Source organism: Argiope bruennichi, chromosome 5 (assembly GCF_947563725.1).
Source record: "Argiope bruennichi chromosome 5, qqArgBrue1.1, whole genome shotgun sequence".
In the NCBI taxonomy this organism is placed as follows: Eukaryota; Metazoa; Arthropoda; class Arachnida; order Araneae; family Araneidae; genus Argiope; species Argiope bruennichi.
In genome coordinates this window covers 124,624,637-124,644,469 of record NC_079155.1, presented here as the reverse complement: position 1 = coordinate 124,644,469, position 19,833 = coordinate 124,624,637, and the positions used below count along the sequence as shown (strand labels likewise).

Below are 19,833 nucleotides of genomic sequence, written 5' to 3'. Positions count from 1 at the left end.
ACTGTTTGTACATTAACATGAGAGTACTTGAAATATAAGTAATTATCACTGTTTCTTCATCACTTGTGTAATTTTTTCTTGTATAATAAGTAGCATCTCATTCTTCCCAGGGAAATAAGGATTTTATACTTTGCAATACTTTTTCATGATATAAATACTTTTCTTAGAAGGATGCTAGGAATTGAGAAAATAATCATTTTATTCTTTTAGAATTAGGTCAAGATTATGATTAGATGCAGCATAAATCATCAGCGCTTCTAAACATTCCTCATAACTAAAATACATCATGTTTTAGATAAGCTTAATATTATATGCACAATTGCAGTAAATAATTTTCTTTTCTTTTCTGATGGCATTATTCTACTTTTTTCAGATATCTTAAATGCTCAATTTATCTCTAAGAATTTTCTGACACTGAATTGTTGTCTCCTCTTTATAAAGTAAATATTGCAATTGTTGGCTAATCAAAATGAAAAAAAAAAAAATTAGCAAATTCTTCCATATTATGATTGACGATACTACTAGAAAAATATTTGCATATGACAATTTTTGTGTATGGAATAAATTTTTATTTTTCTGAAAGAGATGCCTGTCTAAATTTGTAATGTCCCTTTAAATGTAGATATAAACATGTATTTGCAAATTTTTTGGATAGAAACATCAAATTTTATAGATGCATTACTATTTGTAAGAGAAACATTTTACTCATTAATACTTTTGTGCTGTGGGATCTGTATTTAAAAACTTAATGTTTAAACTTTTTTTTATCAACATCCACAGAACAGTATGCTGCAATATTTAAGAAAATAAATACCTGTTCCACTTCTTTTTGGTACACCAGATATATAAATTCTAAACAATAGATTCTAGAGCATAAATGCCTCAAACATGATCAGCTAAGCATATTATATATCATTTTTCTTTTTAGGAGGCATTTGCAATTTAAACTAATGAGTAGAATAGAACGAAACTTCTTATTCCAAATGAGGAGTAGAGAAATGAATTCCAGAAAAAAAAAAAAAGTAGTAATATAGGCGAAATTTTTGCACTTTCAACAATCGCAACAAATGCACAAAAAGGAATTACAAAAAAATTACATTAATGTTTAGTGATAGAGAATGCTCATAAAGAAATGAGTAGTATAAATATGGAAATCATAGAAAATAATCTTTGATTTATCGACATTAGGATGTCTTTTCCTACATGCATCATTTTCAGTGTGTTGATTTTACTTATGTACCAAGATATTCCATCAGTACCTTGTACTGATGTACCTTGACCCCTTTACCTTTAGTACCTTGCCCCCTCCTTCATTTTGTTCATTAGTTTTGGCTACAAATACATTCAGAAAATATTGTTTAAGACAATTCTCTATTCAGATGCTGAATATTCACTATATGTAATATCTGGATTAATTTTGCTAGAATATAGATTATTAAATTATTACACATAATAATGAATATTGTTTTGAAGAAAAAAAGACCTTTATTGAGAAACCTGAATTTAGAACTGTAGGAAGTGTGACTTGAAAGATGGAGGAGTTGAATTTATTACTGAAGAATAGGCTAAAAAGGATTTTTTTTTCTTCAAATTAAACTACATTTCCGGTCCTACAAATTGTTTGTTCTTCTAAAAGTATATCTTATGATTTTCATCAGTGATCATAAAATGCATGTGTAATATTGAATAAGATTGATGCCTTTTTTTTAACTCGTAAAATCTTTTTGATTATCATTCATGTTGCTAATTTTATTTTGTTTGCTAGTTTTTTAAGCATTTAAAATTTAGTCTGCAGCCAAATTAACGTTAAAATAAATAGAAGAAAAATAAATAGAGCATTTTTAAATTGTTATACAATAATTTAAATTTTATTTTCATCTTAAAAAATAGTTGACTATATTATTCACTCTTAATGAGATTTTGAAAATTCCATCAGATCTTGAAATTTAACTATCAGGACTATTGAACTTAAGGTACTCTTTAAAATTTACTGCAAGAAACTGTGAATCAGGTGCTCAGTCAATTTATTTTCATTCTTTAATGCTAATCTAGCTTATTTATATATATTTTTTAAATGTATCTTTTAATTTTTCTTAAAAATTTTGTATTGAGATTTTTATCCCAGTATACTTTCTAAAGGAAAATTTAAATAGCACTTGAAAAGTGAGCATATATTTTTCAGAGTGAAGTTTCCTAAATTTTGAATCTCATTCGGATTTCATTTTCAATTCTTAATTATTTGTTACTTTTTCTAACTTTTTTCTTCGAAATATATATTACTAATTATCTTTTTAAGAATAACAATAGCCATTAAATATAGGTGAAATCAATATTAATATTAATAATCTAATATATACTTATTGTTCAAAAGCTCTTTAATTTTTGATAAAAAAATCTAAAATTTTCTGATGATTGTGAGTTTATTACTTTATTTTTGTTTAGGGCAATAAAGGAGGAGTTACTATAAGATTTAATGCCTATGGTTGCTCTGTTTGTATAGTGAATTGTCACCTTGCTGCTCATGATTCTGAATTACAACAGAGAATTGATGTAAGTCATTTTACTACATTATATTTTTCAGCATGCAAAATTTTTTTTCAGTTTTCAAGAATTTTCTTTTGACTTAAAAAAATTAACCAAATGGATTTTTGTTTTATTGTGATTTCTGAATTTTTCTTCTTCAGATTTTTGGGATAAAAAAAAATGAACAAAAATTGTAACTCTATTTTTTTTTTCAAAAAAAAAAATTTACTACTTCCTTAAAGTTAGAAAATAAATTTGATAATGAAGCATCAAACATTGATAACTAAATAAAAATTAATCATGAGAAACTTTAAATGAAATTTTTATACCAGTATACTTATGAAATATACTGGTATTATATACTGGTATTACCTTAATGCTTTTTTACATGATATATTTGTGATTAGTTACCCATTGTTTAACGAAGTCTTTACTAGTTTTTTTTTTATTTCCGCTATGAAATTGATCTAGTATAAAAATATGAAAAATATCTATAGTATAATTTTAGCTATATAAATGTTTACATTTCAAAATTGTTTCACTCATTGTTTTTCATTGATTTGTTTTAATGTCCTTAAGCCTTTGCCAGTGATTAGCTTTATTGCACTGCTGGGTATTGTACTTAGAAAATTAAAATCATTTTTATTGAAATCTAGTGTACAAAATAGAGATGTTTCTTGAGTAGAGCTTTGAAAATTTAGTATTGCCTTTCCCCTTATCAATGCATTAAAAAATTATCAAAACTATATTTATTAAATGAAAAAGTTTTAATGTATGAGTAATAAAAGTATTTTAGTTTGAGAGATCTCTCTCTATATATTGGCAGATCTTGAAAAATATGAAAATATTTTTAAAGAAACCTATATGAAATAAACTCCCCCCCCCCCGCATAGCTCCGTTAATTTCTTAATTTAGATAGAATGAACTGCAAAATTTTTGTTAATGGCATATCATGCCTAGGTTCACTTGATTATTATAAGCACTAATTCAAATTTTTTAAAACTGTTTTGCTATTTTTACATTTTTTTTTTCTTTTTGTAGGATTATAATTCCATTCTGGATCATCAAAAATTTGTGGATCCTCAAACAGAAAACATAATTACTCATGAGTAAGTGTACTGTGGTGTTGCATTCCATTTTTAAGAATTAAAAATGAAACAAGTTGTTATTTTTCTTTTTTTCCTTTTTAGTTACACTTTTTGGTTTGGAGATTTAAACTTTCGTTTAGATGAGTTTACGGCTGAAGAAATAGTGCATTTAGTTGAAAAGAAAAATTATCCTCAGCTGTTGTTAAAGGACCAGGTATGAAGTAGACTGTGATTTTAAATTCATAATGGAAAACATTCTATATAAAATAGTAATTGCTTTTGTTGAATTTCTTATTTAAATGTTTGTATTTCAAATTACACATTTTTGAATTATATATAACCATTATGCATGTGTCATAAATATTTCTTCTAGTAGATTTTTAATGTTTTTATTGTTGCTAACATAATTAAGAATCATGTTGCCAGCAATTCATTAGTGCATAATGACTTTAGAGGACATAATTATAGAAATTTTAAATGGTTACTTTTGAATGAACTGCAAATCTATCTGTCAGCAAATATGTAAAGTTATAAAAAAAGTGATATAATTTAAAACAGTTGTTCATTAGAAATTGTGAAAAATTGGGGATATTTAGGGAAACAATACTAAGGAATGTGTGACTAAGATTTGATTTCCCACTCCATTAATATTTTGTTGACCTTTCAGTGTATGTATTAAGAAAAGTGCTTTTTAATCCTCTGATTGATATAACTGATTTTTCTCTACACCCGTTCTTAAATATTAATTTTGAAGATATGTTATTTGTATTTATCTGTATATTTTCTTGAACATACATTTATAAAGTGGAAGATTTAGATTTAGATTTACTCTTAAGATTTTAGATATGTGATTAAATACCAGAAAGAGTTAGATAATCCAATTTAAAATCATTTTTTCTGAAATCTGAAAACTATAAATGCTAAAAATAATTGGGTGCCCTCAAGATTAATCTTTAATGCTATGTTTCTGCACACATGAAGCACAAATAATTAAGAATTTTTTTCCCTAGCTTAGATGATTTGCAAAAGTTATAAAAAAAATTGTCAATAAACTAGATAAATCACCATTGTAATTATGTAGCTAAATATTCTTTAAATCGATTCTTTTGCTCAGAGAAATGATGTTCTGTCAGCTTTGCTTTATGAAATTTTTTCATTATGTTAAACATACCCTATCCCTATTTCTTTCTTGTAATTAACTTCAGATTTATGCTATAAATAATTAAGACTTTGTACATCATAGTATATGAAAATTTAGTTTGAACTATACTTTAAACATGGATATATATATATCTAAGAATATATATCTATATATAATATACATATTCCCATTCACCAACATACTGGTCTTTTACAATGGCTCTCCAGATTGGAATTATAATTTTCTGCAATATGCATTTGATCAGAGGTGAGATAGAGAGAACCACTTTAAATGGTTCACAAGGGGAAAAAAATTGCTGTGGGTCTTAGATTCCTAAAATTTCCCTATCTTTATAACTAAAATTTTCAAAAGATAAAAATTAACATTGAGTCTTATTTAAGTACAGTTTTATTATTTGTATTTAATGTTTAGGAATAAGATCAACATTTTTAACCTCTTCAGTCCTGATTTTTTAAAAACTGGTTTAAAAATTTGATTTCAAGATTTTTTACCTTTGTTACATCTCAATAGTATACGAAAAAAAAATTTTGCTGATCAAACAATTTTAAGTCCCATAATTTTAAGGTACACATATGTGTATCTCGGCTCGGGTCAAGTCAAAGCATCCTCAAAAAAAAAAAAAAAAAAAAACAATTTATTTTCCTGGTTACTTAATAGCTATACTTTTCTTATTCTAAGGCCTTATTAATGAAAAAAAATACAAAATTTATTATATTAATAATTTATTAAACCTTATTTTGAAGGAAATTTCATTTTTTTTTATATATATTACGTAAGTAGATACTACATTTTGAGCACTTGACTCTTCTCCTAGAGTTACATCCTGGGTGCATGCATTTCGATATATACTTATCGTCCATGTAATGTTGCAGATGGCTTGACATATCTAGTCTTATTTCTTTTTTAATTGGGAAGGGACAATTTTTCTTGCTCTTTTAGAGGTATTTTAACCAGATGGTGGTAATGAAATCTCCAATTGTCTTGTATTTGTATTTCCATCATTTGATGACCCTTCTCCTATTAATTTGTCTTCATTGAAAGATGAATTTTTTACTTGTTCTTGGTTTCCTTTCTTGCTGATTATGAGAATTCCCTCATATTTTAACAATGACCGAATTATATGCATTTGAAATTGCAATAAGATCATAAGATTTTCACTTTCATTCCTAACAGCTCAGCTTGTCGCTTTGCCACCATTTTATAGTATATCAAGCAATTGACAACTACTAAATCTACAAAATGCTTGAATGCTTGTGTCGGTCGGTTTTTTGTAATTACTGCATACCGGTAATATGCAAAATAATGGTCGATGCCTCCGATATTATATGTTTTCATAAAAGCAGATTATTTTATATCAGCTTTTTGTGTCAATTATTTTGTCTATCTTCTGCCTATTCCAATTGACTCATTACCTATACATGTGGATAATAGTCACGGATTTATTATCTTTCTACTTGACAAGGCACATTTGACTATCGTCTGTGACCCATTCATCCTATTTGCCAGGTTTCATTATTTTTGATACATGAAGAATTCTATTGTTTCCCCTAAAATCTATTTTTCCTAAAAGTTCAAAAACCTCCTTTTGAGTTAAAGCCACTTGACGTGAAAAAAATATTACTAGCTTATAAAATTCTGTATATTCTATACAGGATGTCGGTTTGAAATATCAATTACTAACTTCAAGACAGCTATAAAATTAAATTTCTTACTAAAATTTAAAAATAAATATTTTTAAATTTATATTTTATTACATTACAGAACATAAGAATTATTTAATATAAAAAGATATACAATATATTCAAGGACAAGACATGACAATTTGAAAACAAGTGCTCAAAAGATAAGCAGCGCAATGGATCGCAAGCAGTCAGCAAACCGGCGCGAAAAAGCCCGAGGTACACATATGTGTACCTTAGTTAAATTTGTATTTTCACCGATTCTATTATAGATCACAAGATATAATTTGGTAATGACTTTAACCAGACACTTAATATTTTATAAAAAAATATACAAGCATTTATTTTAATAATAAATATTAAAAAATGTACTTATATTTGTTGCGTTTTCTGTTCAATGACAATTTCGTTATGTCTCTAATTAATAGCAATGGATATGAAAAAAATATCGAACTGTAGCAAACTGTATTGATGCAAAATTGAAGCTAAATTCATAAACGTTAAAATGCATGCATTATTTCATCAAAATTTAACTTTACCGGATAAGAAAAATGAAAAAAATTGCTGGTACACATATGTGTACCTCGTGACTGAAGAGGTTAACATAAATGTACTATGGTATTGAAAATAATGATGATAATTATACTATGATTTTTACTATCTGTAAGCTGAATGCTACTTTAAAAAAGACAAAAAAAAAAAAAAAAAAAGCAGGCCTGAAAAACAGCAGCTTTCAGGAAAATAAAGATTGAGATATTTAATGATATATTTATTTTCTGTTTGAATTCTATTTCCGGCAACTAGTATTTTCTAGTACGATTCATTTCAATTTTTATTATAATGGCACAATTTGAAATCTTACTAAAAAATGCCAGGATATATTTTGGGAATTTTCTAGAATTCTTCAAGGACAGAATATAAGAAAATTTATGGTGGAAGTCAATCGTAAAATTTCTTAATATTTGAGATTATTTAGAATTATAATAACATTAAATATAAGTTTATAACATTACCTTTTGTCTTGCATTAAAATATTTGTCTTGAATGTAAGATAGATAAATGATTAAAAAATTTAAGCATTAACATTATATATGATTGAGATGTTATTACTCCATAAACTATATTATGTTATAAAGTTATGCTTTATTTTATTGTTTTCATGTATCCAAGAAAAAATAATAATAGTAATTAAAAAAATTCAAAATTTCATGCTTTATTAATTTTTTTTTTTAAATTTGAGATGCATTAATGTTTGTTTCATATTAATCTAAATGATGCATGTAATTGGTGTAAATTAGCATAACAGTTGGTTTTGATTTTTAGTTACAGTTATTAATGTTGTATGACAATTGTGATGCTTTCAAATTTCTATAACTTTTCACTGCTGTATTGATAAATTGATAATGATATATTTATTATTATTTAAAACTGATTTTTTTTTTCAAGAATTAAAAGTAGATATCCAATAATTTAATACCTATCTGTATGATTTTTGTTATATTTTTTCCAGCTTCGTAAAGTCATAAAGCTTGGCCAAGCTTTTTCTGAGTTTACAGAGAGCCCTCCTATGTTTCCTCCAACCTATAAATATAACATTGGCAGAAGTGAATATGATATATCGTAAGTGTGAAAGTTTTTATATTATATATTACTTTCATTGTTGAAAAATAATGGTGAATTTTCTGTTTTTATAAGCATGATGTTAATATTTGTAATACAAACTTAGGAAAATTCATATAAAATAAGTTGTGATTTTTTTTTAAAGCATTACAGCTTATGACTAAACTAGTTTAATTATATAATATGTAAAGCTAACCTGTATAATATCTAAATCTTGAGGTTATTTTAAGTATTTGCAACAATAGCACAAGTGGCTTACTAAATTGTTGTTTGAAAAATATATACTTTTTGAATTTATGTGAATTCTGTAATTTAAATTTGGCCTAAAGAATGTTTTTATGAATAAAAGATGTCCAAATAAATTGCTTTTTTAAATGATGTTTTCAACATTTGAAAATAAATTATCAAAAAAATTTATTTTCAAATATATTATAGTTTAGGATTATACACATACACTCCCGCCCCATTTTTTATGATGGAAAAATGCATCTTTGACTTATAAATATTTTTTTAAAAAGTTGTTCTAAGAATTTAAGATAATGAGATAAATATACTGATAACAGAAGTATTTATATTTTGAATAAAATATATTTGTCTCAAAGCTCTGCTTGTATAAATATATCTTGTGATTTGAGAACTAGGACTGTGTTCTTATTTGATTATTTTTTTCAATAATTGAAAGATCTGTTATCAACATTATCAAGCAATTATTATATTTTTATAAAAAAATTCTCTTAATATCTTTACTGTATTTTCACTTAAAATCAATTTGAATAAACTAGATTATTTGTACTCATCATAGCATATTAATATTTGTTCAATAAGTATTTTCTGTCTTTTTTTAAAAATAATTCTGGCTAATAAGTTAATCAATAATTGAATCATGTATAATTTATAAAATGCAATATACATTTAATAAAATCTTTTGCTAAGCACATTGTAGTGTTTTTTTTTTCTTTCTTTTTTTGTACCCTTAATGAATCAAGGGGGCTACGGTGGTCTGGTAGTAAAGTCCTGGCTTCGGAACCAGAGAGTTTCAAACTCGAGACCCGATTTCACCAAAGAATCATTGTATAAGCGGGTCTGATGTACTTTAAATCCGATGGAACCAAACATTTTCCCGCTAATGTAGCATGGAAGTTTTTAGTTTTTAGAGGGGTTGCCAGTTTAGGTGTCATGCTTGTCATCTGACCGCGGTTCAAAATTATGTGGTGCATCCCAAAATAGCCCTTGTGTTGCTTTAAAATGGGACGTTAATCTAACTAAATCAAACTAAATTAATGAATCAAGCCTTAATTTTTCAAAAGATATTTTACTTTTAATGTGTGTCTCATTAAAATAATAAGATGATCTACTCCGTAACAATAAAAAAAATCAGAAGCAATTTATTTTAAAATATTACTTTTTCAAAAATTCAAAAAGTGGAATTGTTTGAAATTGTAGCACACTTGTATGCTCCATTCTTTGTTATAAACCAATACATGCTTGTATTTATGAATTAAAATCTGATTTATGATTCAGACTTTTGCAATAACATTATTATGTTGATATTTTTTGTATGAACAGTGATTTTTTTAAAAATTTATTTAAATAATGTTGTTCTTTTTTTTAGAAAAAGAAAACCAGCTTGGACTGATAGAGTTTTATTTAGGTTTACTCCAAATGCATATGAAAATGTGACACTAAGTTTAAAGCAATTACATTATGGATGTCATGAAAAGTATGAACAAAGTGACCATAAACCTGTTACTTCCAGTTTTTTGTTGAAGGTAATTTCTGTTTATTTTAAATTGATATTTAATGTCCCAAAATTAAGTATTTATTTAAGTATTTTTACCTAAATGATTAAAGTATGTTTTTAAATAATAAAAGAAACTTCTCTATAAGAAAATTATGGTTTCTATTGTTACTTTTTTAATACTCTTCCAATATATAAATATAAAATATGCAATTGAATTTTAGTTTTTTTCTAAACATGACTTATTATGTCATTTAGATAAAAAAGTTATTATACCACAAAATTAAGCATATGCTTTTAATTATTTTAATGTAAAGAGTAAATTATTATTTAGTTGCATATTTTTTCATTTGGATTATAGTTTGCAATCTTTTAAGCTAAGATTCCACTAATTTTTTGTTTGTCTGATATGAAAATTTGGTCTATTAAGAACTTTTGCAGATTCTCTAAATATTATGCCATGTTCATGGATGGAATTTTCTAATTGATGCCCCCTCCCATATATTTAGGACCTTTTTTTTCTTTTTTTTTTTTTTCAATAATACTTAGGACCAGAGATTGAAATGGAATGTATAGTTGCTTCTGCAGTGATACAACAAATATAACTTGACTTCTTCGCTTTTTGTTGTATGTAATTTTCTTGCTGGGAAATGAAGTATGACTCAAATTCTACTTTATTAGTATTTTTTAAACTATCCTGTGAGATGTAAGAATGTAGCTAGTTATCTATAATGCCATCAATGAAGACAAGTTTTTCTACTTTTTTGTTACCATACAATTCCAAATAAGGATAGATCCATCCTCATAATTAAAAAACTTTTATGGTATTTTTTAAAATTTGTTCTTTCACATTTTATATTGTTTATTGCTTTCATAGAAATTGAATTTGTTCATAACAGAGAACAAAACAGCATTCCAGAATAATTCTAGGTTTGAAATATGATTCCTTGCTCTATTGATGTAACTGATTAGCAGCTTCTATTTTGGAGAATGACTATAAGGTATTGCATTATTAAGAACACATCTAGCAGTTTCAATTATCAACCTTATTCAAGTTTCTGAGGATGTTGATATTGCAATTTGAAGCATTTAACTTAGGACTTTTCTGTAATGAATAGCTAATTATCATGCTTTCAATAATGCTCAAAATTTCTTTACACTGTCTTTCTGGAATTTTGGCTACTGATCCAGTTCTCAGATACATCTGTAATGTTTTTTTTGGCATAGCTATGCTTTTTCAAATCAACAAAGCAATTTTACAAATAAATTTGCCATCTTATGAAGATTTTAGATTGAATAAAGTTAATCATCAGAATTTCTCACCTACAATACATTTCAGGTATTTTAAAAGTAAAAAAAAAAAAAAAAAAAAAAAAAAAATATTATATTGAAAAAAAAATATTACTACATTTTAGTTCTTCAAGTGCAATGATAGAAATGTTTTAGAGAAAAAAATAATTATAGACAACAGATTCTTTAAGTGTATACTCAATTTTGTGGTACAGTGTTTTGGCAAAGTCTCATATCTATTTTCTTTCTGCAAGGAGGGCAAAAGGGAGAATAATTTAAATTAATATTTTTCTTATAATGGAATGGAGTGGCCAAAATTATCCACATTGGAAAAAAAAAAGTTTCTTGCTGGATAAAGGTTATGTCTAACCCTTTTACATATAGGATGATAATTGTTAACAATTACTTGTTGTCATGTAATTTGAACCATATACTATGAGAATTCCAATAGAGGAAGGTACACATTAAGAAAATTTTGTCACAGAAGAATGAAGGCTAATATATAAAATAGACAAAACATTGCATCGCCTTTGAAATTCTTCATCCCTTTTTTTTCTTTTTGGGGTAATGGATGGAGTATAATGAGTTTAAGACTTTTGGAGCTGCTACAAGAAATAAATATTGGACTTTTTAAAATTTGATGTCAGTTTTTTCAATAAAGGGTCATATTTTGAAAGCTGATTAAGAGAAATTTGCGATTTTGATTTGATTGATTTCAGCATCAAAATCGGATGATTTTTCAAGTGGTTCTGTTTGATTGATATCTTAAGCACAATTTGTATAAAATTAAAAAAATAAGGAAGATTTTTGAGCAACAGATGCGTAATTTAAGTATGGTGTAGAGAGATTTATGCTAGAATTTTTCATTTTCTTTCTAGATATGAAATTTGTTCTTTAGTTTTAACTGTTATGATTTTCTTCTGCAAATTTTATCAAAAATTGCCCACTTTTACATTTGGGGCAGTTTTCCTATGCAGTTCATTGCCAGTTGACTCCTTTATCTGCACAAAAGATGTGAGTGAGTGATTTTCAGAAGACAATCAACATGCTGCATTGAAAGCATTGTTGGTTATTTTCATTCAGAGGCTTGGGAATGAAAAATTGCATAACTAATTTTCTGTATCTTGTTGTAACTGAATCTGAGGTAATGTCAGGGTTGGAAAATAGGAACCAGGCACTTTATGGGAAGGAATTAATTGTCCATCCCTCTGAATAAAAATGCAGCATTCATGTATCACTTTTTCAGCTTCTGATTATTTTGTAATTTCTTCAAACATTTCATATAAAACTCTCCACAAGCTATGATGTTCTCAGTATGAGCATTTCTACTTATCAGAATTGTGGTTAAAACTTTAAAGTTGATTATCTCTTAGATCTTACCTCAAGTAGTAATTTGCAGTTTGAAGTAATCAGAATATAGTTATTGAATTAATGTATCATGAAGCAAACTTGTGATATGCTATCTTTTCAACAAGTAGGTTAAAGCATGTGAAATGCCTTTTTGTTATTTTTTGACTGTAAAAATATGATCATAATATTTTTTGAATTGCTTTGAAATAGTAAAAAAATTTTCTTACTTGCTTTAGAATTTCAATACTTACCTTAGTGCTAACCTAAACTTATATACTGGGAATCATCATTCTCATGGATAATGATCACTCTTAATGCCAAATCCAGGGAAGTAGTGATTTCTTTTACTTGATCTCTAATAAACTATCCGCTCAGGTTGCTAACACCTATTACAGAAATGATTTTCCAAGAATCACCGTGCACTAACCATTTAATGGGTTGCTGTGCACATGCTAATGTAGGATTTGGAGCTGTTTGTAAGTAGCAAGAAGTAAACAGATATGAACCTTTTTAAGAATCAAGAAGCAATTGGACTGGTAAAGCACCACAAATTCACCTGTTTGCGATGAAGAGATAGTAGAAGACGGAAGTTGAAAGCAGAAATAATAGAGGAGGATAAACTTAAAGGGAGTAACGATCTCATGGTACCACATTACTGAGACGCCCATACTCATCTAAAGAAGACGAGGGGATTTGTATTCTTTATAGTACCCATCACATATTTCAGTTCCTTATGCAAACAGCAGCTTTTGAATTTCAATGTAAGAACAGGAAGGTTCAAAATGTTATTTTTTAAGTGAATATGAATATTAAAGATCTTATGGAAGAAAAAGTAGCATTTATCAATAATATTTATTTTACTAAAAATAAGCTGTCAAATATTTTTTTTTCCTGTATGGGATTTAAATTATAGAAGGAATATTATTAATAAAAGTAAGATGAAACAAAATTGGGGATATATAGTGGCAATTTAATTCATATTTATATGCAGGTTTGTTCTTCATATTAATGTTTTATAAAAAAATATTTATTTTTATACTGTGTCTGAGTTACTGATGACCTTTCTTTTATTACTGATATAATCTTCTAAAAATATAATTTAAAAATGCATAGCTTACATTGAAATTATATTTGCTTTATAATTTTTGAGGGAATATTGAAATATATCTTTTTACAGGTATTTTCACATCCTAAAGAAAAAAGAGTATTCTTTCTTCCTATTAAGGATTGGAGAGTGAATTCAGATAGTGCAGCTTGGTACACATTTAGTGAAGGAGCTGAACCTAGCACTTGGGATTGGATTGGACTTTTCAGGGTATTAACATCATTTTTATTTTTATGCATAATCATTAACCCTTTGTACATCAAAAAGTAATTTGATACATATTTATTTACTTAATTCAAGGACTTATTTATTGCATCAAAAATAAAAATATTTAATTGCATTAAGTTAAATTTCTCCAAAAAATTAATATGCATTTTCGTACTACTTTGTAGGTACTTCTAAAGTCATAATTAAAAGATAAATAAATAAAACATTAAAATGATACATCATTTTGAATAATGCCTGAAAAGAGACATCGGAGGGCAAAGTGTTAATATATGTATGATATGATCCTGAAACTGATTTGAACTCTGTAGTATTCTTCAATTTTTGTTCAATGTGTATGCATTTGCAAAGTTTATTGCACTTTTTAATTTTATAAGCTTTTAACTGTGGGTTTTGCAAATCTGAATTTTTTTTATTGTGTATGTATTATATGTTATATATTGTACTTTAAAATTTCAGCCATAACTTTATTATTTTTTATATGGTATATTGTTAAATATATCAGTAATATAAAGTGTCTAAATGCCAGTGTAAAGTATTCCATTATGTTGCATTTCCTTACTTGTTAAATATCAATTTGGAGTTCTTATCTTTATCATCATTAGTGGCTTGACAAGCAAAGTGGGTCCTTGCTTTTCCAATGAATTCATTCTATCTTGACCTGTTTTCAGAATATTTCTCAAAATGATTGTTTTAATTTTTAATAATTTTATTTTTATATGTTATGTAAATTGTCATCTTATAATATTTTCGAGATGATTCACCTTTTTTTCCTCTTCAAAAGAGATGTGTTAATTTGTTTTCAGTTTAAGGTTTAAAAATATTTGATAGAATTGAATATTGCTAACTTACAATAATGCAAAATATTTCTTCTCCTTATATGTATTATTTTTTTTTTTTATATCTGTTACTACACTATCTTATATATATATATATATTTTGAATAAAGTGAGATGTATTTAATAATTGGCATCAGATGATGTAACTTTGATAATACTCAAAAAAATTTCTGTGTTTTAGTAGTTAGGTATGTAACATCTGTTTTTGATTTTAATGATGTTTCATTTTATCAAAATATTATATAAGACTTTTGTAGTATTTATTAAAAATTTCCTGGAAATCACTATTTTGCCACATTCTTATAGAATTATGATTGTTTATCTAGGCCGATTATACAAGCACAGATGAACATGTGTGCTATATATGGGCACCTGTTCGACCATCCAGCAGTACACCAGTTCTTCCTGCAGATTCATGCATCCCAGAGGAACAGAATGATTCTCAGGCTAGCTCATGCCCAGCAACTTCATTGCGTCAGCATCAAGGCCCGTGGTACAGAGTTGTTTTTGCAGACCAAACTTTGCTAATTCCTGGACGTTACCGGCTCTTTTACATTAGCTCTGAATTCGATGACATTTTAGGTGTGAGTGAGCCATTTGAAGTAAGTTAAAACAACAAACTTTTAAACTGTTCATGGCTTTGAAGATGCTCTTCCTATCCTTTAGCACTCACTGACTCCCTTTTTCCTGGTCCTGTGCAACTTGTTAAATGAGTAATTAAATTTGTGGAATATCATCATTCTATCCCACATCTTAATTGTTATAAATACTGCAGAGCTGTTTTCAGCATAAGTTTTAAAGCAATATTTTGTTTAGCTTTGAAAGCTCAGATGTGGCGACTATTTTCTTTTCTTTTAGATATGGCGATTTTAATTAAAGGGGGGGGACAAGAATCAATGAAGCAAATATTTCTCTCTTTATTCCATTTTTCTTTACATTCAGCATTGATTTTCAATCCTTCCTTTTTGTTATATATTTTAAAGTGCAGCTTATTGTTTTTTTGAAGGTATTATTTTGTGAATTATTATATTTTACATATGAATGGTCCTAAAATTCCCTAATGAATATTAAACTTAATAATAAGATATTTTTTTTAAATGCTTTGCATGTTTTTTAAAAAAATTATTTATGTTCCCTTTGTATCATTTTATTCTTTCTGTTCTATAATAACTTTTATTTTATTTTTATTTGTTTATATTTTGATTTTTAATAATTAAAATATTAAATGTTTGATCTTCATTATTCTCTGAAATTTGTAAGAAATCAGAAAGTGCTTAGCTATTTGAATCTGAGCTTTTAAGTATGCTCTGCAACTAAATCATACACATTAAAAAAAAAAAAAAAATACAATTTTACATTAGGGTTTTTTGTTTTTTAAATGTCTTTTTTTAAGCCATATCAGATCACTCTATATGGACGAGTAATGCTCATTGACTTAAAGATATAAGATTAGAGGAATATTTCTATGTGTCTTTTTTATAATTTACATTGTAAATATTTTGCATTATGACTAATAAATTTTGCTATTAGATGGAGGGAGAAAATAAAAAAAGATAAATGTAAAATTATAACTTAAAATGCAAGAGTTCTAAGGAAAATTGCTTTATTAATGTAAAAGAAGACTGAAATACATGCATTATGTATTCTACCTTATAGGCCTTTAAATAAGTCAAAATTTTCATTTTAAAAGTGCACATTAAAAACTTATAATTTTTAAACACCTTTAATTATTATATTGAAAAAGGCACTCATATCCCTTCATGATATATAAACTAATATTTAAAGTATTTCGCTAGCCAATTATTTCTATGTAAATATAGACATATTCCTTTGATTATTTTTGTATAAATATGAAAAATGTGCACATTCATTAAATCTAGACATTTTCTTATGTTGCCAATTTTATTGCAAGTAATTATATTTCTTTTTTGATTCTATTTGTAATCTATTATGTTGTAATAACTAAAATGGTCAGTAAAAGTATTAGTCTGATTTTCTTCAGCAATTCTTTTGATTTAATATTACTTTAAAGAAAACTATTTCCGAGGAATTATTTTTTATCCATATGCTAGCACTTTCTGGTCATTACTTTTCTCTAAATAATAAAAATTGCTGTAATGAAATTTTTTTTTTCATTTTTCTCCTGCTAAAAACACACAGCAGTTAAATTAATAATTAGATATAAAGTAGAAATATTGTAATTTAACAAATTAACTCTGTCATGTAAAATGGGTTGGTGGAGATGAGCATAATTAATCCTTTTTAATTTTTTATTCCCTTACACAAGTTGAAACTTTTTGCCATTCATGATCCTTTTGAAAGAACAAAATTTTTTGCTAATACTTTTTGATTTTTATAAAATGAGTTTTGTTACTACAACATTCATTCATTTAATCTATGGCAATCATATTTGACATATTGTTAACAAAATAACAGTTTGTCTTGATGGGCACTTCTTGTTAGAAAGAGGTATAAGAGGTTAAAGAGGTTAGAGAGAGGTACTGCTTTAAAGGATATGTACTTTGCTCTTCAAAATGTGTTTTCAGTATTTTCAATGGTTTTTGCTAATGGTTTGGATTTTCTAATTTTTGAGTATGAATTATTGATCTTAAAGATTTAAGATTGTTGCTACTTAATGAACTTTCTGAAGAATTTCTTTCTATTCAGGGTGTTATTTGAGGATATGGAAATATTTCTTCTGGTATTTTCTATTTCTTAATTTTTGTATAAATTTAATAAATATTGAACAAGTTCTGATTCTTTCCTTCTGGAACTCAACATTCAAATGGTCATTCACTTTGTATTCATTTTTGCTTGTCTTCCATTCTATTGTGTAATTAAATAATTTGTTTTTAAATTAAATATTTTTTAATGTAATCATAGAAGATAAAAGAGCAAAAATAAATTTAGTATATTTAATAAATGCTATAGATGCTGATTTCCTTTTAACCCTTGAATAAATCAATTAGTGGAGGGGGAAAAAAAATCCCCAAAAAAGTTTTTGAATTATTTGTAAAAATTCTCAGATATCTGAAAATGCAGTTGATGATTATACTTATATAATGCAGTTGATGATTATACTTTTATATTTTTCTTGCATCTAAAATTGTTATTTGGGTAACATTCAGCCATTGCTCATCTTTGCCACTCGTTATATATGACTTTAAAGTTTATTATCAGAACAAGAAGTTTAAAGTTTTTGAATTAGTTATTTGTGTATGAAATTGTACTTGTTGTTTGCTTGGAATATTTCTGACAACATTTGGTTTTGGGAGAAAAAAATTAAATAATTTACTGTGCACAATATTGCTTTGCTTTGCTTTAATGACAATAAGATGAACATTTGCTTAATCTGTCTTGGCTTTCACAATGTAGTCACAACTACACTGCCTAATTCATTATTACACTGCTTTTCTAACTCATTCAGCAACTGATATTGCAGTGATAACACACTTTGTTAGTACTAATTCTTGAAAATTAAACCAACACTCTGCAGTATATTCCCTCGCATGGTGATGTTGCAATTGGTGGTGGTCTATTCAGTGATGTGCCTCTGCTGGCGTCTCTGGCTGTTGTCATATTTGCAATGATTATGCTTCTCCTCAGATGTTGACATGTTTAGTTTCATGAATCACACAGATACACGAGCAAATCTGAGAAGATGCATTTGAAAAGGAAGAAAGGAGTTTCATTTGAACTTTGTTGGATCATCATTTTATCAAAATGGACCAAGTGGAATTTAATTTTGTATATTATTAAAAACTTATATTTTTTTTATTGATATATTTTAGACGGTGTAAGGTATGACTTTGAATTTGTTATGCAGTATTAATGATTAAAAGTAAAGTATAAATTATATTGTTATACATTTTTTTAAATTCTGAGGACTGTTTTTTTTTCTTTCTTTTTAATATGCAACCATTAGGCTTGAAAGTATAAATTATGTTCATTTTTTAAAAATTCAGTTTTACTTTTTTTCACAAATTTTTCATTTGGCATTTTTTCCTTTATATAATTTTCCCCCCATTTAAATAACCATAAAAAAAGGTTCCGATTTAAAACATTCATATTGATTTTAAAAATGAATACAATAAATTATTGACTTCTGATATATGTGGCATGATACTTTTTGAGTCTTTTTTATTGTTGAACTTAATTGATCAAAATTTTAAAAATAGAGCAGCAATAAAAACTGTACCAAATGAATTTTCTCTAAAAACATATTTTTAAAATATATTTGTGGTTGGCATCATTTTTTTGGAAGGGCAATTTTTTATAAATCTTTTTTTTGGAAAAATTGAAAACTAGATGAAGCTCTCAAATAAGTAATTTCGAATTATTATTATGGTAGCATATCAAATAATTGAAATATTTCTCATAAACTGATTCTTTGATTATAATAACCAATCAGTCAGGTAATTCTTTTTAATGATACCTAATGTTTCAGAATTTCAAATGTATTTAAATTGTTTAAATGTCATTTGAAATATGCCATATTCTTTTAGTTAATGGCTTGTATTGTCTCAATGAAATAAATTTTTATTAGCTTATTTTAATTAAAAATTTTAAAAATGCATCTTTTTGAATAGTTCAATTGATCATAAAATATGTGTGACTTTTTTAATTTCTAAAAAAATTATATTATGTAGATCTTTTTTATTTAAATTTTTTATTTATTTTGAATAAAATTACATATTTATAAATTTTAGTGCTTTTTTGCATGTTTTTAAAAGTAATTTATAGAAATATTAATTTGTGTGATGTGTAAATTAAAAACATTCTCTGAAAAGTTACATGTTCAAAGTATTAGAAAATTTCTTGTTGTGTGTAACTAAATATGTTATAAATTATTTCACTGTTTACTGGACTATAAATACATTCAAAGTTTTATTGCTTCCATATTTTGATTTCTGATATTTATAGCTTATGAATCATATAAATGTTTGTGGGGTGGCAGCATAGAGGTACACTTTTGCATGTTGATTTATATATTCTATGAGATAAATTCATTAATATTTGAATATTAAATATCTTAAGTCTTTCTGAATCTGTGAAAATAATCTTTGATTAGATTAAAAAGTTAAATGTTAAAATTTTTTATTAATTAAATATAATATGTTATCATGCAGTGGAATTAAGTGTATTCCATCGAATATGCTTCTTATGTATTAGTGATGAGGCAAATCAATTTTATTATGATCATATTATATGTGA

At 26.3% G+C, this 19,833-nt stretch overlaps 1 protein-coding gene across 3 annotated transcripts in view; it reads left to right on the top strand.

The window, feature by feature from the left end:
• The window catches only part of LOC129968706 (inositol polyphosphate 5-phosphatase K-like), a 28,428-nt gene extending 9,191 nt beyond the window's left edge, over positions 1-19,237 (top strand). The window contains exons 6-13 of one of the 3 annotated variants that reach the window (XM_056082876.1): positions 2,443-2,550; positions 3,565-3,632; positions 3,714-3,825; positions 7,963-8,072; positions 9,685-9,841; positions 13,628-13,765; positions 14,946-15,221; positions 18,116-19,237. In XM_056082876.1, coding sequence (XP_055938851.1) covers positions 2,443-2,550; positions 3,565-3,632; positions 3,714-3,825; positions 7,963-8,072; positions 9,685-9,841; positions 13,628-13,765; positions 14,946-15,221; positions 18,116-18,232 — 1,086 coding nt within the window. In that variant the 3' untranslated portion in view covers positions 18,233-19,237. The remainder of the gene's footprint in view (positions 1-2,442; positions 2,551-3,564; positions 3,633-3,713; positions 3,826-7,962; positions 8,073-9,684; positions 9,842-13,627; positions 13,766-14,945; positions 15,222-18,115) is intronic. The other 2 variants (XM_056082875.1, XM_056082877.1) reach the window with 2 other exon arrangements.
• Positions 19,238-19,833: the final 596 nt, after the last annotated feature.